The sequence below is a fragment of the Nelusetta ayraudi genome, unplaced genomic scaffold (genome assembly GCF_046127955.1).
Source record: "Nelusetta ayraudi isolate G7.1 ecotype Tasmania unplaced genomic scaffold, CSIRO-AGI_Nayr_v1 ptg000026l, whole genome shotgun sequence".
NCBI classification, from domain to species: Eukaryota; Metazoa; Chordata; class Actinopteri; order Tetraodontiformes; family Monacanthidae; genus Nelusetta; species Nelusetta ayraudi.
The window spans coordinates 1,640,573-1,664,679 of record NW_027466076.1 but is presented as its reverse complement, the minus strand read 5'-3'; the positions used below and the strand labels follow the sequence as shown (position 1 = coordinate 1,664,679).

Genomic DNA, 24,107 nt, shown 5'->3' with positions numbered 1-24,107 from the left:
TTTTTTTTTTTTGTAGAAGCAGTAGTGGCAGTAAGAATGAACGGGTCAATAGCTCAGCATCAGTTTGATGGATGGATCAAAAGTTGATGTAAAGTCATTGATGCGGGGGACTGTGGTGTGTGTGGAAGTTTGAACGTTCAGCTTCACAATCACAACTGAGGAGGAAAAATCACTTTCACTTTCTTTATTGATACAACATCAACGACGAGTCTGTACAAGCTGCTCTCTGACGGACGGCGCTGGAGTCGCAGGGAGTTCTGGCCCCGAGCACAACCTCACAGGAAGCGGATTCCTGCACCAAACTGGACCCCGTCACATATCCTGCACACAGCACGACACACCTGCTCAGGTAAAAGACTCACAACACACCTGCAGGCCTCTGCTGTATGTCAGTTAGCTAGCCGACGTCTTCCTGCAACATCGTCACCTGCTCTAGCTCACCTCGGCCTGGTTCTGACCCACCAGGTGAGTCACCTACTGGTTCCAAACCCACCTGTCTCCACTCTGGACCCCCATGGGAATGCAGTAATTCAGCTCCAGTCTGGCAATGTTCCCTAAACGCAGTACGACACCCAGGCCGTAGGACCAGCGGATACACTCGGCCAGCTTCTTCAGGTGAGCTCCCGGACCTTCACCTGAGGAACACCGGCACATGACTCAGTCTGAGCTCCGCCCACTCGACAACACCTGGGCCGGCCGTAAGTCCGCCACTCACCGTAGTTGAGGTTGCAGAGGTTCCCCGCGTTCAGGAAGAAGTGGGTCCTGAAGAGGTCGCCGAAGCCTCCCCGGCCGGGTCTGAAGGGCAGCGGGGTGTAGAGGTGCAGACCCCCAGCCCAGTAGCCTTCCCCTCCCAGGTAGTCTCCTGCCACACCAGAACCGCCAGCACAGAACATCAGAACCCAATTCACCTCCCAGAGTGGTTCCGTCCTCATGAAGCAGGACCTGACCTTCGCTCTGTGGACCCAGACTGTACATACTGAAGCCTCTGATGCTGGTCGGACCTCCGAGGTAGAACCTGCAACAGACAACAACAGAGGCTGCTCTAGAACCCGTCGTCTGAGAAGCAGGTGTTTGGATGGGGAGAGCTGGGCCTATACCTGTCGGCAATGGTCGTTGGCCGGTCCCCGATAGGAAGAAGCAGTCCACCCCACAGGGAGGCAGAGAGCACCTGGAGGAGGAGACCCAGGACTTGGCTGAGCGTCACAGTTGACCATAAGACCGATGTTAATGCTAAAACAGCAGGGGGCGACTCGCTTCATACACATTTGTCCTCAGATTAACAGTTTGTCCTTTTCGCGCTGAGGAGCAAACACGAAGTAGACAGGCAGACTGCTGATTGGACGGTTTTAAACCCTCCTTAAATGACTTCAGGAACATATCCATGAAGTAACACAGGGGGTCTTACCGAGTCCCAGAAGAGGCTTTTGTTGAGCTGGATCTCAAAGTCCTCCTTCAGGAAGCTGGCGTCTCCTCCGGTGTACCCCGCCAGTTCCTGGAGAACCACAGCAGCACAAGTTGGAGACCAACCAGCGCCAGTATCTGCCTGAGTCCGTTTAAGGCGAGCTGCAAACCTGGTGGATCTTCAGCAGGCCGCCTCTCCTGGGTAAGATGGATGAGTTCCTGGTGTCGATTACCATGGCGTGCTGGCAAGGGAGACGGCAAACCATTGATTACAATACTGGATAATATTATATATATATATAAACCTTTGGCCAAATTAGTGGCCCTAACCACTGGCCACACCAGTAGTCATGCCAGTGGCCCTCACCACTGGTAAAACCAGTGGTCAATCTACTCGCAGGTCTAACTACTGGTCACACCACAGGCTCCAACTGGATTTAACTTGATGCGCACTGCAGGCTGTCAGGAGGACCTCACCGAGAGCGACGACTTGAGGGAGTGTCCGCTCTCCTGGCGAACGGCGAAGGAGGCGGTCCGGGCCAGACAGCCTAGCTCTCGCCACACCCCCTCCCACTTCAGCGTCTGGCTGGTCCTCAGCAGGGGAAACTAGGGGGCAGAGCCAAGACAACAGGCTAGCGTTTAACACAGGCACACATGCAACTTGACAGCTCAACTGTGTGTGTGTGTGTGTGTGTGTGTGTGTGTGTGTGTGTGTGTGTTTACAGTGAGTTCTGCAGAGACTCCTCGGTCCGTCTCCCTCAGCGAGCTCCAGGGAAACTGTCCAGTCACCTTGTACAGGTTCAGAGACAGACTGTAGGAAGAAGGAGGAGCTGCTGAGGTCGGTGGAGGTACTTCAACATCTGACAGGTCACTGAGTTTCTTTGTCATGTCATGTCTCTCTCTCACACACACACACACACACACACACACACACACACACACACACACACACACACACACACACACACACACACACACACACACACCTGCGTTCAAAGTGTCCTGGCTGCGGCTTGAAGAAGGACAGGCCGTAGGACGTCTCTTTGGTTCCATAGGAGAACTGGAAGGTCACCTTCTCGGCGCGACCCAAGGCGTTTGGCATTTTCAGGCCCAGAACCTAGAACAGCAGCAGACAGCTGAGCCCCCACGGATCCAGTGGCCACCAGGGGGAAAAGTGGTGATGCTGAGAAGGTCCGAGACGTGCAGCTCACCATACTGCCTTCGTTGTTTCCCACCATGGTGTTGTAACTTCCCGTGAGCCGCCGCAGTTCCGTCACCTCGAACGTCACGTCCAGGCCGTTGGGGAGAGCGTTGTCGCCTCAGGAGGAAATAAAGGAACAAGAACACAGGAACCTTCACTTTGGGTCGGAACGTCCGCTGGGACCACCTGAAGGTGGAGAAGCTAGGCTACCTCGTGACGTATCGATGACGACCTCCACCTTTCTGAAGATTCCCAGGCGCAACAGCTTCTTTCGTGCCTCGTGAGATTTTCTCATTACCTGAAGAACAGAAGGACCCTGGTCTTGGTGCTATAGACCTTCAGGCTTACAACTGCAACACGTCGCGAATGGACCTGATGGACCTACCTCGATGAGGTTCTTTGCAAGGAACACTCCTGAGATTTCATGAGTCAGGAGGTCCTCCTTGGTTCTGGAGAGGCCATCGATGTGAACCCGCTGGACCACCACCTTAAGACAGGAACCAGAGGAACATGTTGAGACAGAGGGCCAACTTTCTGTTGAGTTTCACAGCTTGACTTGAAGTTGAGGGCAGAAACACAAGTGGAGCACTTCCTGTTCTTACACTCTTGTTCTCCAGAACCTCCTGTTTGGACTCCTGCTCCACCCCGGGAGCCTCAACATCATCAGCTTGGAAGCCCAGTTCAGGCCCCTGCATGGGCAGCGGGTCCAGGCTCTGCAAGAGGGGACAGAGTCACAGCTACTTCCTGTTGACCACACAGCCCCATGCATGGCTACTTCCGGGATCAACGGCCTAACCCCGACAGAGACATGACGTCATGCTGGTGACGTTCACCCATTCATGCTGCGGTCCAAACTGTCTGTGAAATCTGAAGCTATCAAGGGGCGGGGCCACGACCACCCGCTGCAGTGTTTGCTGTCATTAGCACATCACGTGGTCACTTGCTGCCTGCGGAGGCTAATCTGAGTCTATTGAAGCTAATCATCTCCTGCCTCAGACGCCATGTCTAGCTGCTGACGTCACTCCAGCCAGCCCCGCGCGCTCCCCCCGCCCCTCCCGAGGGATCCCCCCTCCCCCGGACGATCTTACCCGGGCGTGCACGGCGCCCATGTTGAGCTCCGGAGCGCGAACAACGGCGACACGCAGGAGGCGTCCCCGGGCGGAGAGCAGCGCGGTCGGTCACGTCTTTCACCTCCAGCGGCGCCGCTCCAACGCTGGCGGGCGGGATACGTCATTTCCTAATCACGCCCCCAACTGCCGCGCATTCAAGGCGGCAACTGTGGTTGTGTTCCAACGACGCTCAGAAACGGCGGAGGTGTCCTGGTGGTGGTGTTTGTATATATCATGAACGAGGACAATTCAGTGTTTCACAAAATAAAGTGGGAAGAAAAACAGGGAAATAAGGAACAAGGAGATAGTGTTGGTTTCCTCCAGACTGGAGCTGTTCAGTGGAACCAGGACGGTTCTACTGGCCCAGAGTTAGATGCTGTGTGTGAAGACTCTTCTGAAACTTCTCTTAAGTCGCCAGTTCCTCACAAGGCCACACAGACAAACAAGCATTCACACTCACACACCTATGGTCAATTTAGAGTTCCCAATTCACCTCACATGCATGTTTTTGGATTGTGGGAGAAAGCCGGAGAACCCACAGAGAACTCACACAGACACAGGGAGAACATGCAAACTCCATACAGGAAGACCCCAAGCTTGGTATTGAACCCACGACCTTCCTGCTGTGAGGTGACAGCACAAGTGTTTCTTTAAATAATAAAGGGGCTTATTTTTGACATTGCAAATATACATTATTGGGGAGAAATTCCAAGAGTCTTTATGGAAGTTAGAACTATCTACAGATTATATTCCAACTGACCTTTGCAAATTTTAAAAGTCACGTCCTTCTCACAAATCTATTAACCAAGAAAAGTTCAATACCTCTAAACCACCTTTATTTGCACTATTGTGTGAATTATGTTGTGAATACAACTTTTGGTTTGTGCTCTAAAGATGAAGTCATTCCATTTGTGGGTTGTATGTATTGGAGTGGTGGACGGTGAAAAGGAAACTGGAGACACAGATTTGATGATGCCTTCAGCTTCAACTGAACTCTAGCAGGACCAAATCCCTCATCAACCAGAGTTTCCTGATGTGTCTACAGGTTTAAAACCTAGATTATTGTCAGTGACAAAAAAGGTGGTTGTGATGATGTGAATGATTGATTGATGCTCTGAGAAATTCCATGACACACACAATTCATAATCTCGGATTAACAATCACACAACACTTCCTCAATTCAGAGGCTTTCTCGAACATTTTAAATTTTATTTCAAAAGCCTTAAATTAATATTTTCACCTAGATCTCAGTCCTCAGACTCAAGTCGACTTTGCGATTTGAAAATCCTGTGTGCACATTTCCAGTGTCACACCACATCAACATGTTTCTGAGTAGGTAAGGACGCAGGATGATGATGATGATGATGATGATGATGGTGATACAGTCTTTCTCTCCATCATTCGGTTTTCTGCTGAGACTCCTGCTGCTGTGCGGCGGCAGCGATGGCCTCCTCCCGGAGTCTGTATCCTCTCAGTTCAGTCCGCAACTCTCCGGGTTTGGGCGGAACCTCAGGGATACTCTGAAATAACACACAACGGAGCAGCGTCAACACCTGCGGTCGAGGAGGAGGGGGTGAAGCAGGGTCGCCGCAGGAGAGCTCACCAGGTCAGGCAGGTAGTACTGATGGACCACCTGAGCTCCCGCGAACATGGCCAGCACGCTGGCTCCCATCATCCTCAGGTAGCGGGCCCATGACACACCTGCCGGCATCTTGACGGCCTGGACCCTGAGAGGGTGAGGAGAACCTGGACTGTGAGGAGAACCTGAAACTGAGAGACGACACAAGTCACACATGAGAACATCCTTGACGGCGAACTTCGAGCAGCAGCAACAAAGTGGAACGCTGCCCTCTTGAACGCAGCTCTGCCCTCAGAGTCACCGAACTGCTTGTTAGCCTGTGGTTTAGCTACTGTGGGTAAAGCAGTATCAAAACTACATCTGAACACAGGCAAGCAAGACAGTAGAGGCCATTGTGATGTCACCAACACCTTACCTAAGAGGGAAGCACACCGTCACGTCACCAGAGTCTAAAAGCAGGAAGCATGTTGAAGCAGCTCACTGACAGCAGCCTGCGTCCCAGCTAGCTGCGGGTTAGCTTGGTTCCAAGATCGTACTGAGGTAGCGAGCGCTCACTCTGCTGTCCGAGACGAGAATCCACTGTCAGTCACACGGTCGCGGAATATTCACTGATGGAAGAGTGCCACCGGCTTTCTTCCATCCGTCCGTGCTGCGTCAGTAACTTCAGTTTCGGGACAAGTGATCAACATACCGGACGACCTTCCGCTCAACTTTTCTTCTACTAGTTCAACCGGTGCCGCTGGTTTTACTGGGAGGGGATTTGTCACCCTCTACTGTATGTGATCGGGATGGAGCAGTAAAACTTTTGTGTTTTTTTTTGTCCGTCTCGGTCTGATTCGGCGTTCCAGGTTCGTGTTTAGAAGGTGTCTTTTCAAAATACAAATTTGAGGTGTTTTTTATTCTCTTCTTTGGGAAGATGATAATGAACTTTGCCTCCCCTCCATGGGAACTTGTCTCACACGTGTTCTCCAGCCTTTTTGTTCCTGGTTTGCTGGATCTCAGCAACAACAAAATTATGTACTTTACAGGTTTTGTGAAGAAACGCAATCTGCATCTGTACTGACTTTCAGATATGAATCATGCTCGCAGAGAAATTCTTTTACCACAAACTCTGTTAATGATGAACACCTTATGTTTAAACATTACACCACCACTGCCAGTCTTAAATACTGGAACAGCTTCACTGACCTGATAAGAAACACAAGCCCTCTGATTTCCGTTTTGAAATCAGAAGGTCAATTCGAGTCCAAGTTCGAGACTCTACGTAGAAAATGTGATATATTCTACCTTAAAGATTTTCAAATAAAATTCTAAAGATTAATCAAATTGCTGATTTATTTTTAAATAAATGATTCATATTTAAAAAAAAAGAAAAAAAAAAAAGAATATATGATTCCGTCTTTTTCTGAAGCTCAAAAACAAATCAAACTGAGGTTAATCAAAGCAAAGCCTTTAATCAGACGCTGGATTCTATATGAAAAAGGCACAAAACGATCAAACCTGCGATCGCTCCCCTGACCATCCTACAGATTAAGTACATTGGCACATTTTCTTCTAGAAACAGTAAATCATGTTCTTAAACACAACATTTGTCAAACACAGGAAACATGTACAAACATCAGCAGAAATAATTTAGAAGCTGTTCTGGCCGACCGCCCGACCGGTTCAGAAAAGACTCGGGGAGAACGTGAGAAGGTCTCATCAACCAGCTAACGTTCATCCATCAGCCTCGAGGACCTGCACCTGCTTCTTCATGAGCAAAAAACCCAAAGATGGAGATCAGATCCATCTTTCAGAGCTGATCAACGATCAATCTGGGGGACACAGATTAGGAGCATCAAGTAGCGCACACACACACACACACACACACACACACACACACACACACACACACACACACACACACACACACAGGGGAAATAAGAAATGTTGGAGACTGGAAACATTATATTACAGCATTTCTCTCACACACACTGAAGAGCGAGGCCAAAACATGTGTGCGCACACACATCAACACAACCAGTCAGAAGCCCTCAGTTAACTTCACTCACACTCTCTACCCACAATGCACCTGGTGGATTCACCCTTTAACCCTCAACCATTTGTCTGGCTGTGAGAAGAGTGACCACCAGGGGGAATAATGGCGCGCGCGCTGGTGGTGTGTGTGAGAGGAGAGCAGAGGTCTCTGTGTCATCGGGTCCCACTTGCTGTTTAGTTCTCCCCCCGCCCTCCTTCCTGGTGACACCTGACAACATGCAGACCCCCGGCCCGTCCCGACCGGCGTGCACATCGGCGCCCCCTTCAGTTGTTTCTCTGCAGAGCGCTCTGCGCCGCCGAGGACGCCGCCGTCTGGAAGGTGTTGCTGGTGAAGACGCCCTGTGAGAACTCCTGCTGGGCTTTCTGGAAGCTGGCGCCGGTGCGGCGGTACAGCCCGTGGACCTGGACACACACACACACACGGTATTTGGGGTCAGGTGTGTGCACGAGCTAACGTGCTAAGCTAGCTAGCGGTGGGGAAGGCTAAGGGCTAACTCACCATCTTGAGCAGGATGACGGACAGCACGGCACAGAAGGTGAAGAGAATGGCCACCATTATCATGATCCCGCCCACCGCAGTGTCCTGGTGAAGGCTGGTGAAGGCCGTGATCCAGCCACTGACACACACACACACACACACACACACACACACACACACACACACACACACACACACACACACACACACAGTGGTCAGCGGTGGCAGACTGGGAGGGTGGGGAGGGGGGGGTGGTGGTGGTGGGAGGGGCCTGGACACACCTGTTGCCCCAGTTGGGGATGCCGACGGCCTGGATGATGAAGATGACCACTTGGCAGAAGAAGACGAAGAAGAAGAAGAAGAAGCTGACGGAGTTGTCGGACCTGAAACAGGAGATCAGGAGATTTCAGTCTGAAGGTTCCCGATTGACGCTCCTGTGATGGTGTTGGTGCCGTGTTCTCACTTGAAGGCCTTGTAGACGGGCCGGTACCAGCAGAGGAAGGAGCAGGGGCTGAAGAGGATGAGCCAGAGGATGGACAGGCCAAAGCCCACTCCCTGACCACTGTCTTTGATGAAGAAGGCCAGACAGGCCAGAAGGTTGAGGAACAGCGTCACACAGTTCACTGCAAACCACAGCAGAAGGTCGTCAGCACAGGGAGGTCAAACGACACCACCACCACCTTCAGCCTGCTCCTGCAGCCCTCAGGCCCAGAGGAACTCACTCATCCACAGGTAGTACATCATCTTGCAGACCCTCTGGTACTGTGGAGGGATCTCCTCTGAGAAGTCCTGGTAGAAACAGGGCCTGATGGGAAAACTCTTGGGCAGAGGAGGCCAGTTGTTCTCTCTACCTGAGGGGGGCCAGAGACACAGAGGTCATGAGGTCAGGAGGTCATGGATTCAGGGAGGGAACCGGTAGGTCAGAGATGAGGTCAGGGGGCTTCGGAGGGAGGTCAGGAAGGTTTCACAGGGCACAGCAAACACCTGGCACTTGTCAATGCCCTTTGTGACATCACAGAAAGGCAATTTGCAGGCCTCCAGAAGGTTTTAGCACCAGGTGCAGTGAAGGCGGACCAGTCTGGTAACTCTGTGGGACCTTGAACAGCTTTTCATCAAGCAACAAGAGCAACTGTTCCACTGTCACATGACACCCGGCGTCACCTGACCTGAGGAGGCCTGGCGAGTCTGCAGCTGCTGCTCCCGGCGGTCCAGCTCAGCTGCCTTTCTCTCCAGCTCCTCCTGCTGCTTCAGCAGTTCAGCCTGCGCCACTGCTGCTGTCGCCTGCGACACACACACACACACACACACACACACACACACACACACACACACACACACACACACACACACACACACACACACACACACACACACACACACGATGAAGCAAACCAGTCTCCTGCTTCTTCAGTCTGATTTCTAGGCTTTGACAAGATTTCCTTAGGGGGCGGAATGGGGGCAGGGCTTGAATGTAAGTGGAGCCAAGCAGGGGAGGAGGGAGGTGTTGGGTGTTACCTGCGGACTGGGTTCAGTAGACGGCTGCAGGACCGCCGGCTGGTAGGGGCTGGTGTTGGTGGCCAGGCCATCCTGCAGGAGTCGAGAGGAGGGAGAACATCAAGGGAGCAGGAGCTGAGGAGGGGGCGGGGCTAAGTCACATGACTTACCGATGGAGGGAAGGGGTTGTACTGGTCCACGGGATCCACATTGGAGTTGGTCACCTGGGTGACGGAAGGGTCCTGGAAGAGAAGAAGAGCAGAGAGGTTTGAATGAGTGAGCACACGGTGGCGCCACAGCACACAAGACCGCCTCCCACCACCACCATCATGTTGGGGTGAAAGTGAAGGCGGAGGGCGGCTGATCGGCTGATGTGTGCGTATGCGATTGTGTGTCAGTGTCAATGACTACAGCAAGTGCACTTCCTGTTTTTTTGATCAGTTTCCTGTAGCTCAGACACAAACGCGCGCGTGCACGCACGCACGCGGGCACAGACACACAGACACCTCAGTTTTTAATAAAGAACTTTATTGGCATCCATCACGCCATCCCTCAGCCAATCAGAGCACAGATCCAGCAGCCCGATAGAGCAACTCTTCAGGTTCCAGACAGAGAGGATTGCTGGTAATTACGGGGCAGAGGCGTTGTGTCCATCAGTTGATTGACACTGAGTTTTGGCAAAGAAGAACCGCTGATAAGAGGACACGTGCCCCTGGGGTCATGTGATCTAACATCTGGCTGTGACTCATCGGACACATCTGCAGGTGTGTTTCAGATGAAAACAAAACACGCAAAAACCTGCAGCCAGTCGCACACAGGCAGCTGTTTCAACACACACACACACACACACACGCACGCACACACACAAACACCTGAGACGCAGCACCGTGCGCACGCCTCCTCCACAAACCATGGACTCACTCCTCTGATCTGACCTCTTACCCCGCCCCAGATGTGAGTGAAGGATGAATCAAATACTGCCGACAGATTCACTACCCACTATACACAACACAAAGCAGTGTGACACACACTTGTGTGTTCAGCTGGTCTCCACCCAGCAGACCAACCTGGATGCCCTCACATTTACAATGCCTCTCCTGATGTCATCAAGAGACACACACACACTGAAGACAGTACACTTCCACCATATAAGAGAGATCCTTGATGTCTTGAACGTATCTCACGCCTTCTCTAACGTCTATGACGTCACACTGCAGAATTACCTAGTCAAAAATTGTTGGACTGCAAGTGAGGCGTTCAATGACCCAGATTAATCTGAAGAACAGACTCTAAGGGCGATTCTCCAGCAGGGGGAATGAAGATCCTTAAGTTCTGTTTATTTTTTTCTTTACTAGAATCGATCTTTATGGTATGTTTTTATTTTCTACCAGTACCAGGAGAAACCCTGCCTACCCAGCCGGCAGCTGGATCCAACAGCAGCCAAAGTCACTGAACTGTTTTTGGCCTTGGAAACAACACAGATGATTGGAGATCCGTGTGAAAGGTCCAAGGTGCGTCGTCAGTGAGTCAGTGAGAGCCCTAGGCCTCTCTCGACTCCGCATAGACACCCGGAAACTAGCCGAATAAACACCGAGTTCCGGTGGGATTCATTGACACAGTCAGTTAGTGTGGTTAGCCACTGGAACCGGGCTAAGGCTCCGCGCTTAACCCGCGCGAACGTGGCTCACTTAGCTCAGACTCACAAACCTTGACTTCCTGTAGCAAGCTAGCTCCTCAGCGAGCCCCGCCCACTTTTCAAGAAACGACTCGCCGATTGGCTCGAATATTGTCAATCTGTCAGCCAGTATCGAATGACACTCGAGTTATCAGGTGCAAGCCCCGCCCCCGAACCCCGCCCAACAAGTTTCCTGGCCGCGGCCAGAAAACTTCCTGGTCGCCCACCCCCACCCTCTCCTCCTCCGCGCGCTACGTGAGGAGGAAGAAAAAGAAGAAGAATTGAGAAGAGTTATTACATTGAAGGGGTTGTTGTCGCTGGCGGCCTCCACGAACGGGTTAACATCGAAGTCTGACATGGCGTCGGGAAGCGGCTCTGCAAACTCCGCCGTGACGCCTGCTGGTTTCGTCCGTCGACGGTCTGTGGCCAACTTCCTCGATTTCGCAAAGTTTAGTACGCATGCGCGTCGCAGCCTCTCAGGAAAAGGCGTGCAGCTGAGCTGGCCGCGGTGACGCGGAGCGGAGGGCGCCGCCAAGTGTCAACAGCGTGACGACATGACGGCGATAGAGTGAAGAGGTAGAAACACAGACCATGCGACTTATTTACAGAAATGGCGACAGTGTTAAACAGTTAAACAGTGGTAAAAGCAAAAGTACTTATGTCTGAAACATTTTGTGACAAAGGTTAGGAGCCGTCGTATACGGAAACGGAAATAATACTAATGTAGTACATTTAAATTAAGTAGTTTGTACCAAAGGGTCACCCTCCTGTTGAACGCAGAAAGAAAGGTTAATCTGAAGTAAGTGCTTGTATGCAGCCCCATGATCATCCCCATGCAAACATTTCCCATGTGACCATTAACCCTATTTATTCTGAGGCAGTTATGTATGTTCTCTCAAAAACAATGAGCATCTATTCATTAGCTCTATACCTGTGGTGTTGGAGCTATATCTTTGGAGTTGTCCACATTGGCTAAGAGAGCTCCCTCAGGTGGACCGGTGCCTGATCAATGCTTGACTTCTTTTAGAATAAACTTACTTCTATAATCAAGTCAGTGTCAATGAGGATTCCTTTATCATCCAACATCACTGCTGCTGACTGACAAATCACCACATACTGATTCAACTTTACTCAAGACAAAGTAAGAAATTACTGGCTCTGAAATACACTGAAGTAATAAGTAAAAATAATGTCATTTGCCATCAATGAGAGAACCAATTGGTTTGATAGTTCTGCAAAAATTAAAAAGTTGTACAAAAAACTTTATTGTCTCGCTTAAGGGAAAATGACAACAAGCAATTCATCGCCAGCCATCCCATCCCTACATTTACTTAACAGTTTTGCACATGCCCCATAATATTACATATTTCACTTACATACACCATACATCCACATCACATGCTAAAAGATTACCATAATAAAAGCACCACAAACAAATATTGTGAAATTTTCAACCTCAAGCAGTATTGTTAAATAATTTGATGGAGGTTGGAACAGTAAACCTGGAATGAAAAACATTTAAATCCTCTGTATAGTCTGACCCTCACACAGACACACACACAGAATGCAAGAGGACGTGTCAAACAACATCAATACATAAAACAAATATAAATGCACAGGAACACATGAAAAATACGTAACTGAACCGTTACCAAGGTCTTTTTGTTCTAACTCTTCTTGTTGTGATGCTGCATCACTTTAGTTATTGAAAGAAAAGACTGAAAAAACTGGCGATGTACATACAATGAGATTTACTTCGATGCACTTTGCTTCTGTGAATGTGTAATTTTACCAATAAAATAATTAGCTGTATCAAAAAAGGTAAATCGCACTAAAATGATCATTCTTCAGTTCACATTGAAAACAGGAAGACACCGCTGGCTTCCTGTTCACTGTGGACATGCTTCCGGTTCAATCTCCGCACAGCCTCAGCGCCAGTCCCGCCTCTGGTGCTACGTCATCAGGCCTATAAAAAATATTGGCCGGCTTGGTGACGTCAGCAGCGGTCTGACAGCCGACGTCGCCGTCATGGAGGAAGTGAGAGGTGAGCAGAATCTCTCCCGCTTGTCTTGAAAGCATCTCTTTTTAGCGATAAACCACAGCTACCTAACGAGTTTAGCCTAGCTTAGCTTGCTACTCGACCGTCAATTGACGCAAAATTACACCGGACATGACTCCGGGGACGGTGTTCGCTACATCTCTACTGCACCTGCCAGTCTCTGAAAGATTGACCCGAATGCGGCTGGTTGCTGTGACGTCACAGTATGATTAGCCCGTAGTTCGGCCCGGACCAGTGGGCCCATTCGGCCTGTGAGAACCGAGGCTCCGAACTCCACCGGGACCGTCAGCCGCTGGTAGGGGCTACGGCCCCGGTGTGGTGCCGGGTTCCGACCGAGTCCCCGATGGGTGGTGTCTCTCCGGGTCCCAGCAGGATGTTCAGACCCCTGATGAGTGAGTTAGTTGAGTCAGTGAGTGTTGGCCGTCAGTGATTGACTCCTTCTCGCAGTGTTCCCGCTGACCTGCGCCGTGCAGAACTACGCCTGGGGCAAGGTGGGCTCCGACAGCGAGGTGGCCCAACTGGTGGTCGGCGGAGACCCGCTGGCCGTCATCGACGAGGGGAGGCCCTATGCTGAGGTGAGGGTCCCTCAGGTGGTTTAGTCCAGTCTGGTTACAATGCCGCTCTGTGGTGCGTTCAGGGCCCCCAGTGTTCTGGAGGACAGCCAGGAAACTTTATTTAGACTCAGCTACTCCCAGGAGTTTGACCCTGAAGGTCACGACAACCCCTGTGTGTGTCAGCACAGAGCCAACACGTTGCTGTATGAATAGCAGAGGTGGAGAAAATATCCACATTCTGCACAACAGTGAAAGTACCAATACATGTGTAATTTTTAAAAATGTATTTATTTATTTTTTTGCCATTAACGATTACTTGTTAATTTTACCAAAAGTAAAAACTAGTGACAGGAGGTCAGAGGTCTTCATGAACATGAACATGATCATCTTTGCTACTCTTAATGCTATAGTGTTTTTCTTTTTCAACTGCAGCACAACCAAACTGTAATCATTAATGGTTCTGACCAGTGAGGTATTATTGAATGTCGACACTTTTAATAACAATGATAATTGTAATAATTGTTTTTCACTGCTGACAACATACTGAAAAGTGAGAGTTCAAATAGCTCCACTTCAAGCAACAACATTAGAATCCACAGACACAAAAGTAACTAGTGGATTTTTCCAATGTGAGGAGTCCAAAGTACAGATGTTTGTTTACAAATGTAAACAAACATAGAGTAAAAGTAAAAAATATTTAAAAAGCTACCTGAAAAGTCTACTCAAGTACAGTAACAACGTATTAGCACTTAGTTACTCCCCACTTGTAGTGGCCAGGTGTGTGGAGGAACACCTGCCTGACTCGCTCTTCACTGTCCTCTGTCTCCTCCAGCTGTGGATGGGCACGCACCCGAAGGGCGACGCCCAGATCAAAGACAACCGCATCGCCCAGACCACGCTGAGCCAGTGGATCGCCAGCTGCCCCGCGTGCCTGGGCGCCAAGGTCAAGGACACCTTCCACGGCCAGCTGCCCTTCCTCTTCAAGGTGCTGTCGGTCAACACGGCGCTTTCCATCCAGGCTCACCCCAGCAGGGTGAGTAGCACCACACGCACATGCACGACGACAACAACACAAGGTGCGGCAACACTTAACAGATTATTTTAACTTTTAAAGGGACTTAAATGTATAATGGAGGAGTGTTTTTGCTGCTGTGTTTATAGATAATATTAGTCTGTGCTGATCTAAGATCTGTTGACACGGTGGCGCAAGGGGGTTGTGATGGTGATCTTGTGATGGTGATCACTGACGCCTCCCCCACTCCTCTCCATCCAGGAGCTAGCCGCTCGGCTGCACGCCCAGTTCCCAGAACACTACCCCGACAACAACCACAAGCCGGAGATGGCCATCGCTCTGACCCGCTTCCAGGGTCTGTGTGGCTTCAGGCCGGTGGAGGAGATCCTGGGCTTCCTCAGGGGTGAGTCCGGAACCCTGTGAGGTTCCAGGTCTATCCAGAGCCTGTTGGAGGATCTACTCACGCCGCCACGTGTGTTTGTCTAACCAGCCGTCCCAGAGTTCCGTGCCCTGGTGGGGAAGGAGGCGGTGGAGGAGCTGCAGTGCAGTCTGGGAGATGCGGTCCAGACCAGCCGGGTCCTGAAAAAGTGCTTCGCCAGGATGATGACCTGCGAGAAGAAGGTGTTTGTGGACCAGCTCAACATGCTGGTCAAGAGGGTCACCGAGGAGGGTGAGCAGCGCGCGCGCGCACACACACACACACACACACACACACCCACCCCATGTCACGCCACACCTGATTGGCTGACACCAGTGTGTTTACACAAGGCTTTGTCTAACTCCTGGTGTACAGTACCAGGACCTGGTTTCACCATCAGGTCGCCGCCGTCCTCACTCTTCAAACAGAACATAGGAGAGACGACTGGTCAGAGGAGGCAGGGCGCCCTCTGCTGACGGCCTCTCTTCCTGAAGGTCTTTCTTTCTCTCTCTCTCTCTTAATCTGATCCTGCAGGTGCGGCAGGGAGGGACGTGTCTGGCAGCAACGGCGTCCTGTTGCTCCGCCTCCACTCGCAGTATCCCGGGGACATCGGCTGCTTCTCCATCTACTTCCTGAACCACATGGTCCTGGAGCCTGGACAGGCCATGTTCCTGGGGGCCAGCGAACCTCATGCCTACCTGTACGGAGGTCAGACACAGCACAGTACCCTATCTATCTATCTATCTATCTATCTATCTATCTATCTATCTATCTATCTGTCTATCTGTCTATCTATCTGTCTATCTGTCTGTCTGTCTGTCTCTACCCACACATATACATATACATATACATATACATATACACGTGCCCTTGTGTCCCCGGCGTGCAGACTGTGTGGAATGCATGGCGTGCTCTGACAACACGGTCCGGGCGGGCCTCACGCCCAAGTACATCGACGTCAACACGCTGTGCGACATGCTGAACTATAGCCCCGCCCCTGCCGCCTCCAAGATCTTCCCGTGCGTGCAGGATGCCGCCGACCCCTGCGTCTTCCTCTACGACCCCCCGGTGCCGGACTTCACCGTCATGAGGATACAGGTGCGTTCCGGGATGTTGTGGGCACTGCACACCCGCCCTGCGCTGCTCAGCGCTGCCCCATGTGGAGAGTTTCAGACACTGAAGTTTGTGACCGTTAAAGTTGAACATGAACTTTTTAAGGTCAAAGGTGGTAAATCTGTATGTGTCAATAACCATGGCGACGTGCTGCACCATGGCTGGTACTGCTAATGCTAATGCTAACAGAATGTCCCCTTACACCTAGGTCCCGGCCTCCATGGAGCTCTACACAGTGGCGCCGCTCGACAGCGCCAGCATCCTGCTGGTGGTCGAGGGCGACGCCATGGCCACCTCGGCCGCCGCCCTCTCTGATGTCACGCTGAGGCGTGGCACCGTGCTCTTCGTGTCGGCCAATGAGAGCGTCTCTCTACAGGTCTCGTCCCAGGCGGGGATGACCATGTTCCGAGCCTGCTGCCTGTTGTAGACGGGGCATGGTGGTGTGGGCGCGTCCTGCCGAGCCGCACCGCTTTTGTCCCGCAGCCACTTCCTGTTTTACCACAAGGACAGTAGCAGGGATCTGTGTGTGTGCGTACTGAGGTTGTGTGAGCAGCGCATGCTGGCGTAATGTAGGGTGAAGAAGTGATGGGGATAAATCCTTATACTGGTTTCAACTGTTTGCACAAGTGAACTTTTTTAAAGCATTTTGGGAAATTTTCACGTCTATTTCTGGCTGTTTTTTTGCATGACTTTGTTTGTACCAGTTGATAAATACGTCATTTATCGGCGAGTGTGCCGTGCATGGAGTTTTTCTCCTGGAGGACCAACGGCTGGATGAACTGTCTGCATGTTGCTCTGAACTCTAAACAGGAAGTGGAATTGAAGGCGTCTACATGTTAATAGGTGCTTGGGAAGAAAGAAAAAAAAAAAACACCCCTCAGTGTTGCTGTAGAATCAATGTGGTCTGAGGTCAGCTTTGTCTTTTTTAACCTTTCTAATCTTTAGTTTGAACACTGTTGGTTCAGGACATCGCACACTGCCTGACGACGCTGTTTTTAAATTATTTAGCATTTAAATATTTCTGGAGTTTTGATGATGCTGTGGAATTGATTTAGAGGATTGATTAACCCTGGAATCTTGGGCTGTACAAATAAAACTTGATTTATTGAATGAATAAAACGGACTAAAACTGAGCTCCTGGCTGTTTCTCTTCCCTTTCTAAGACATCAACTAGCAGCAGAAATGTTCCAACAGCAGCATCAACCTTTCCCAAAAATCTACTGGAGAGCAACAAGTTGGCTTGCAATACCCGTCAGTACCAGTAGAGGACCTCCGAGATCAAACTAGTCGCTGTAACGTCTAAATGAATACAGTCTGACAACATACGCACCTCTGCTAAGCCAGCTTCGATGCCGCTTCACCTCCTGTCTCCCCCGTCACTATCCAGGTGGGGGCGCCATATGTCAACCGGAGAACATATTTCGCGTCCTTCGGGATGTGACAATCAGTGGGACTTCACCTTTAACCTGAAGAACCCATAGGCATTTCCCGTGGTTCAACTACAGAACTCCAACCGACGTCTGAAATCTTTTATGACTTTTATTGCAAAACATAAATTATTGAAAAATAGAAATTCAGGTGAAAAGAGCGGCAAAGGTTTTTCATCCATTATTTTAAAACTTGATGAACTTCCTTCTTTACACCCTCACTGCCACCCCCGGAGGGCGCTGTTGTGTGTTCAGCAGCAGGTCTTGTTTCCACGACGCGCATGGAGAACCTGTGTCTGCAGACCATCTCCGCTGTGGGCTGCAGCTCATTGTACAGACTCTGCAGCGCGCGCACGTCCTGCAGGGCATCATGGGCCTTGTAGTCCAGCCCCAGCAGCTCCCGGACCAGGTGCTCCTGGCGGAAGCTCGTCAGGCCGCGGCCCCTCAGCATCTCCCGGGCCAGCGGCAGCGTGTCCACACAGCCTGAAACCGAGGACTCAAACTCTGTCCTGAGGTCCAGCTTGTCCAGGGCCCTGGCCAGCAGGGGGCAGTCGAAGCGCCTGATGTTGTGGCCGACCACTAGGGGGCACCCCATCATCTGAAGGAAAGCGATGAAGGAGAGCAGGACCTCCCGCAGGGAGTTGGTGAGGACCAGCTGCCGGTGGAGGTACAGCCTGTGGCTGTGGACCCGGAAGCCTGTCACCCGGGCCGCACTGGGCTGCATCCGATTCCGAGGGAGGACGTACAGGTTGAGGGAGTGTCCACCACTCACTGCAGCCAGCTGGACAATCTCACAGCCCCGACCTGGAGAGAGGAAGCAGGAAGTCAGCAGCTTACCAGATACACACTATGAATGTATGATAAGAACTGGATACCAGACTCGCAAAATGGTGGCATGGCGATTATTTTCACCATGCAGTACAATCAAGGCACTGCAGACCTGAAACAGTTCACAATAAATCTTATGATTGTAGACTTTGATGTCTGGACTTTCAATCTTTCTAAACCACGTACAGAGGCCAGAAAATCCCCAGAAAAGAGTTTTACAGGAGCAGAGTGACGTCTAAACTCATTCTGATTGGTTGACGTGTCCTGGCGCATCATTTGAGTAGGTATGATGGGAGGTGACGCTACTGTTCATGCTATATGGGGCTGAATAATGTGGGAGTGGGGCTTGCATGTTCTCCCTGTGTGTGCGTGGGTTCTCTCCAGGTTCTCCGGCTTCCTCCCACAGTCCAAAAACATGCATGTGAGGTCAATTGAACACTCTAAATTGTCCGTAGGTGTGCATGCGAGTGTGAATGGTTGTTTGTTTCGATGTGGCCCTGTGATGAACTGGCGACTTGTCCAGGGTGTCACCCTGCCTTCGCCCTATGACAGCTGGGAGAGGCTCCAGCAGACCCCCCTGACCCTGAGCTCGGGACTAAGCGGGTATGGAAAATGAATGAACGAATGAATAATGTGGCAGTAACCCGACGCCAGAAACTAGCCAGCAACTCACATTTCAAAACAATGGGCTTCCATACCGGATGCTGCTGGGTGGCGTGAGTCAGACCGACAGACACACATACCTACTGCACGGTCTGCACCTCGGCACAAAATCCCTATCAACAGATTCCAACAAAAATGGTTCCCACTGGTTCACATCACAGTGTTGTTATTGATCAAAACGTTCAAATTAGAGTATGTTGCATTTGTTTGCAAGAGCTGTGTCGGCGATTCATTCAACGTCAAAAACATACTTTTGACTAATTAAAAGTTTTATGGCAACAAGTGGGGATGGCGATGAAATAAGTCAACAATGTCCAGTGGGACATAAATCAGTTTCTAATAAGTTTTCAGCGAGCAAAAGGAGTTAGTAAACACGCTGCTGATCCCGAACGTTCGCTTCCATCGCTCCTTAGACGAGGCTGATAAGAAGCCAAGATATATTTTTTGTGTAAAAACCGGAGAACTACCGAGTCCAGTTGTCTCCAGGTCAAAGAAAACCAGCGGCGAGTCAACTGTCCCACAGTTCTGCATCTCGAGTCACTTCTGGCCTGTCAAGTCAGATCCACGGCGTCCTGGTGGAGGGACCGGAAACACGGCGGGAATCGCCGAAGGTGACGACATGATGGTGTCGGGGAAATATCGTCCCTGGATGGGGTTTAAAGTGTTTTCTGTGGCTCACACCTCCCGACCCGATCAGGCCCGGATGGCCATGTCAAAAAAAACAAACCCCCCCGCCCCATGTTCTTCTTCTTCTTCTTCTTCTTCTTGTCGTTTCCGGCAGACTCGATGCCTTGCGGCTCATTGCTGCCTCCCACAGGTCAGCCATAGACTGCACGTCGTTCCATCTTTACGAGAGTAATCCTACGGATAGAACTCAAGGACTGCTTTCACAGCCTTTGGATGATCTTCGGTGGGATTCAGAAGTCTCGTTAATGTGACATCACTTGTCTGATCTGCCACTGCTGGATCATCTTGAGATCCGCTTTTCCCTCTTATTTCAAACTGTTCTTTCTTTATCTCAAACTGATAACACAAATCTGGGCCATGGGAGGGGATCAGCCCCACAGACTGGCTTCACTTCAGCCCCTGCTGCAGTTTGCCTTGGTGAGTCACTTCCAAAAGTCAAGAGTGCGGCCTGGTGGTCCGCCAAATACAACAAGAACAACAGCAATACACGCAAGTTCACAAAACCATGAAACAAGCGCCGGCTAGGTCACAACACACACCAACTAGAACCTTCCAACAAGTGGTTTCTGTTTGACCTCCTGATCTTGCGGTTGCTCACCTCAGCTGCCAGCAGCAGCAGCAGCAGCATGGCTGAGTTGACAGAGCGCCCCCTGCAGTTCTCAAGAGGAGTCTGGATTCTCAACAGCCTTTTTTAAAATTTTGTCAGCTTTGAAACACTTTCTCGCTCTCTCTCTGTCTCACTCGCTGTCTCTCTTTCTCCACAAAGAATATGATTCATCAGTTGATATTTACTTAAAGATGGGGCGGGTATCAACATGTGCTGGCAGTGATGTCACAAAGGAGGGGAACACGAGAGGGTCTGATGTCCTCTTGCTCCTCCACTGTTGCTCTGTCTCTCATATTCTCTGGTGTGTTTCCCTGAATTGTTGCGCTAGGAGGAGCCTGAAGACCTTCAGCTGTAGCAGCAGCGGGACACTGAGGAACTTCTGCCAGGAGATGCCCCACCCTCTACTCCTCCTCCTCTGCCCCCTTTCTCCTCCTCCCCCCCCCCCTCCTCCTGGATGCAGTGCAGTGAGAGGCTCCGTCCCACTGAGTGTCTCTCCTCTCTGGACCCTCATGCTGCTGCTCCGGTGGATCGCTCTGCTGCTGCTGCTGCTGTTCCACAGCCTCCTCATCCAAGGTACCATGTGTGTGTGTGTGTGTGTGTGTGTGTGTGTGAAATTATGAAATTAGAGTTTTTTTGTGTGATTTCTTAGAAAATATATTTGATACAGTTATGACTAATTTCTACATTTTTAATCTATTAATTTTTAAATCTTGTTTTTTTTATATTATATTATATTATATTATATTATATTATTCTCCAGCCCATGGAGCGGAGGACAGTCATGCCGTTGGAAAATTAATAGATGACTGATGTCCTACCCTTCCTTCCCTTTGTTGACTGCAAACACAAATTCTTGTTCAGATCAATTATTGAAAATCTGGTTTCAACTCATGTCCACCAGTAATGCAGAAAGTAGGAATAATGAATACTGTGTGAATATGTATGGTTCATGTTGTCACCTCTGGATTGAGAAGTTTTACATTCTGAATGGTGATGATCAACCTCTTACATTCTCTCAGAAGCAGACTGAGATGTTGAGCCTTGTTCACGTCACACTTGACATTTGTCTGACGGTTGTGTCGTGGGAGGAGCCACAGTACACTTTGTCTTTGACAAAGGCTTCTAGGGTTCGGGGTCAGGGTTCCAGCCACAGCCATGAGGCCTCTGACTATTGGTCACATGACCCTGGTGTCCCTCAGGTCAGCTGGTAGCAGGGTCGTGTGAGATTGTTGCCCTGGACCGGGACAGCAGCCGGCCCCAGAGGACGGTGGCCTGGCAGACGGCTCGCTGCGCCTGCAGGAAGGGCCAGATCGCCGGGACCAGCCGGGCCCGGCCGGCCTGCGTGGAAGGTAAGGGATCAGCTATTTTGGACTTGTGGGGTCCAGGAGGCTTGGCGTCCAAGAGGACTGAGGCCCAGTTTGGTTTACTATTATTTTTTCTTTTTTATACAAAGCGATACTTGAGACACAGTTAAGCCGGGCTAAAGAGTTTTGTTTCACTGTTGTTTTCTTTGAATACACGTGAAACCAGCTGGGTTGTCGTGCAATCTAGCGATCCTTGTGCGAACTGATCGAGTCGCCACGCGAGACGCCCCGCTCGGAAATGCGTTTGGTGTGAGACTGTACGGAGTGATTTCCCGACACAGACGCTTTTGGTGGAAATTTAGGTCATTGAATCTAAAGTCAATTCAACTTGGTTCTCATATTAATCATAATATCAATCTTAATCTTGGTTGTAATCTCAATCCTAACCTCATCCATAATCTTAATCCTGAAGATGCACCCTCTATCTTTTCTTGCCCATTCTAGATTATCTAGATCTAGAATTTTTTAAAACTCACCAACCAGGGCATCTCTTCCATTTACACAGTGGCCCCGGTCAGCCTGGTATGGGACGGCCAAACTCATACAGTGGCATGTGGGGCCAGTGTGGGGCGTTATTCACTGTGACAGGTGGATGAATTAAGGACATGCCCACCTCTCACCTGTCTCTCTTCCTGTCTCTCTTCTGTGTCGCCCCCCCCCCCAGTGCTGATCGTTCAGTCACGACAGTGGTGTGATATGACTCCGTGTTTGGAGGGCGAAGGCTGCCACCTGCTGGTCAACCACTCAGGCTGGACCTGCACGCACCGGGGGGGCCGGGTCAAGACCACCACGGTGAGGGAGCAGTTGGCCGGGCGAGCATTAGCTTCTGTGTTAGCATGTGGTCGGTACAAACCAATCAGTGGCACAGCCAGGGCATAGTTAGCTTAGAACAGAGACAGAAAAAAAGGCTAGTCGGGCTAATTTCACAATAGATATTTAGGTTAAGCTAAAGCTAACATTTTAAGTCACGCTCCATCCAGTAATGTGAATCGGACAAGGTTTGAATCACACTGCGTCCAGCCACAAGGGGGACCTGAAAATGTGGAAATGTCAAACTGCATTTCCCATCAGCCCAGTGTGTCCCAGTTTTTTGCTTCTCTGGTCTCTGATTGGCTAAGATTTTCTCTGTGTTTCTGTCCTTGAGGTCACCTGACAGCAGTGGCAAATGAAAAACTCTTCTGCTCCGTATTGGGGGCGGAGTTTGATGCTACAGATGGCCTGGTGCTCAGGACTTCCTGCTACCTGTTCTGTCCATGAAGGAAGCCCTGCACTGCAAGTACTGACTGGGAGAGGGAGGGTGGAGCGACAGTGATCTCGCGGAACCTCCAAGTGTGAGGTCGTTGAAGGGCCATGGCCTACTGGTGGCCCACCAATGGGCTTTGGCCTGTGGGAGACACAAGAAACCTCAAGAGGAAGTGAGCGGAGTCGGTCCGGGTGAGGACAGAGGGCGCTGCTGAGGCATGAAGCAGACAGTTGTCACGGTAACCGGACAAACTCCATCGAATGGAATCAGCTCATCTCTGAACCGCAGCAAACAGCAACATTATTAGCACCGCCTTCTCCCCATCTCCTCCATCCCTACCTGCTGACAGGAAGTTAGCTTTAGTCAGCTGGCTGGTCTGAGGTCACATGTTTTACATCAACAAATGTTGCGAATCGGAATCAAAGTTTCCTCCTCAGCGACACCTAGTGGCATAGAATATTCCAAACCTTGGCAGCAGGAATGTTCTGGGTTTGAAGTTACGTGATCACGACCGACTGCAGCGCCAGCATTGGCCTCCCGGGAAACGCCTGCATGGAGAAAGCTGCACTTCCTGTCAGTAGTAACGGGGGAATTTTCACTTAAACGAAACAAGAGCAGCAAAGATTTAAGGAAACATTGGGTCGACGTTTAATTTTGTTTATTTATAAACACGATGAACATCTGAATTTTACCAAAGCTTTCTCCTGGAATATGATTTTAATGTATTTCACTTTTCAGTGACCTTATCCGAAACTTTTTTGTCATGTTTTTATTATTAGTCAATTTATTATTTATGAGTTTTTATCCTTGATTCTCTTTTCTGTTCTGAAAAGGTGTTTTGTTTACGATAATTATTTCTTTTGTTCCAGGTCTTCACTCTTAAAAAAATAATTTGAAGCTTTAGAGTGAAATAAGAGCAGTATTCATAAAATTACTAATTTAAAAGTATAAATACTTAACAAAATTATATTCATGTTTTTCTCTCTCAAAGCGTCGCTGAATGAAACCGATTTCTGTGAAAATGACGTTTCACGAAATGAAACGCAGTGAGTGTCGCTGCCTGTCTTCTGAGTCTTGTTAAAACTCAAAACGTACGGCTGTGTTCAACGCCTCTAGTGGTAAACGGTGGTATTACAAGACACTTTCTGTAGCTAACAG

General features: G+C 50.1%; 6 protein-coding genes across 9 annotated transcripts; 2 read left to right on the top strand and 4 right to left on the bottom strand.

Moving 5' to 3' along the window:
- Positions 1 to 169: 169 nt before the first annotated feature.
- samm50 (SAMM50 sorting and assembly machinery component) lies at positions 170 to 3,847 on the bottom strand. The gene is made up of 15 exons (XM_076028836.1): positions 3,691 to 3,847; positions 3,205 to 3,315; positions 2,988 to 3,089; positions 2,813 to 2,900; positions 2,613 to 2,719; positions 2,388 to 2,518; positions 2,125 to 2,212; positions 1,879 to 2,007; positions 1,572 to 1,643; positions 1,406 to 1,492; positions 1,098 to 1,168; positions 948 to 1,015; positions 716 to 862; positions 494 to 635; positions 170 to 321 (listed from the first exon to the last, which is right to left on the bottom strand). The coding sequence occupies exons 1-15, from the start codon at positions 3,709 to 3,711 to the stop codon at positions 276 to 278; spliced, it is 1,410 nt and encodes a 469-aa protein (XP_075884951.1). The 5' UTR covers positions 3,712 to 3,847; the 3' UTR covers positions 170 to 275.
- Positions 3,848 to 4,890: 1,043 nt separating this feature from the next.
- Positions 4,891 to 6,073, bottom strand: uqcc6 (ubiquinol-cytochrome c reductase complex assembly factor 6). Of its 2 annotated transcripts, none has more exons than XM_076028841.1 (3): positions 5,706 to 6,073; positions 5,315 to 5,481; positions 4,891 to 5,231 (listed from the first exon to the last, which is right to left on the bottom strand). In XM_076028841.1, the coding sequence occupies exons 2-3, from the start codon at positions 5,420 to 5,422 to the stop codon at positions 5,109 to 5,111; spliced, it is 231 nt and encodes a 76-aa protein (XP_075884956.1). In that variant the 5' UTR covers positions 5,423 to 5,481; positions 5,706 to 6,073; the 3' UTR covers positions 4,891 to 5,108. The 2 variants fall into 2 exon arrangements, with proteins under 2 accessions (XP_075884956.1, XP_075884955.1); XM_076028840.1 differs by having other exon boundaries at positions 5,315 to 5,475; positions 5,706 to 6,070.
- A 646-nt stretch (positions 6,074 to 6,719) lies between these two features.
- scamp2 (secretory carrier membrane protein 2) lies at positions 6,720 to 11,406 on the bottom strand. Its single transcript, XM_076028838.1, has 9 exons — positions 11,273 to 11,406; positions 9,470 to 9,541; positions 9,321 to 9,392; positions 8,972 to 9,086; positions 8,528 to 8,656; positions 8,269 to 8,428; positions 8,087 to 8,188; positions 7,827 to 7,944; positions 6,720 to 7,729 (listed from the first exon to the last, which is right to left on the bottom strand). The coding sequence occupies exons 1-9, from the start codon at positions 11,330 to 11,332 to the stop codon at positions 7,592 to 7,594; spliced, it is 966 nt and encodes a 321-aa protein (XP_075884953.1). The 5' UTR covers positions 11,333 to 11,406; the 3' UTR covers positions 6,720 to 7,591.
- Positions 11,407 to 11,410: 4 nt separating this feature from the next.
- Positions 11,411 to 17,263, top strand: mpi (mannose phosphate isomerase). The gene is made up of 9 exons (XM_076028837.1): positions 11,411 to 11,550; positions 12,826 to 13,018; positions 13,481 to 13,608; positions 14,420 to 14,620; positions 14,861 to 15,002; positions 15,090 to 15,269; positions 15,552 to 15,725; positions 15,907 to 16,115; positions 16,339 to 17,263. The coding sequence occupies exons 2-9, from the start codon at positions 13,003 to 13,005 to the stop codon at positions 16,555 to 16,557; spliced, it is 1,269 nt and encodes a 422-aa protein (XP_075884952.1). The 5' UTR covers positions 11,411 to 11,550; positions 12,826 to 13,002; the 3' UTR covers positions 16,558 to 17,263.
- A 388-nt stretch (positions 17,264 to 17,651) lies between these two features.
- On the bottom strand, positions 17,652 to 19,779 carry LOC142890069 (protein PML-like). The gene is made up of 2 exons (XM_076028839.1): positions 19,516 to 19,779; positions 17,652 to 18,361 (listed from the first exon to the last, which is right to left on the bottom strand). The coding sequence occupies exons 1-2, from the start codon at positions 19,577 to 19,579 to the stop codon at positions 17,739 to 17,741; spliced, it is 687 nt and encodes a 228-aa protein (XP_075884954.1). The 5' UTR covers positions 19,580 to 19,779; the 3' UTR covers positions 17,652 to 17,738.
- Positions 19,780 to 20,805: 1,026 nt separating this feature from the next.
- LOC142890065 (chemokine-like protein TAFA-5) lies at positions 20,806 to 24,107 on the top strand. 3 transcript variants are annotated; one of them, XM_076028832.1, is made up of 4 exons: positions 20,806 to 20,915; positions 21,542 to 21,691; positions 22,371 to 22,498; positions 22,863 to 24,107. In XM_076028832.1, the coding sequence occupies exons 1-4, from the start codon at positions 20,852 to 20,854 to the stop codon at positions 23,016 to 23,018; spliced, it is 498 nt and encodes a 165-aa protein (XP_075884947.1). In that variant the 5' UTR covers positions 20,806 to 20,851; the 3' UTR covers positions 23,019 to 24,107. The 3 variants fall into 3 exon arrangements, with proteins under 3 accessions (XP_075884947.1, XP_075884949.1, XP_075884948.1); XM_076028834.1 differs by having other exon boundaries at positions 22,851 to 22,992; XM_076028833.1 differs by having other exon boundaries at positions 22,371 to 22,992.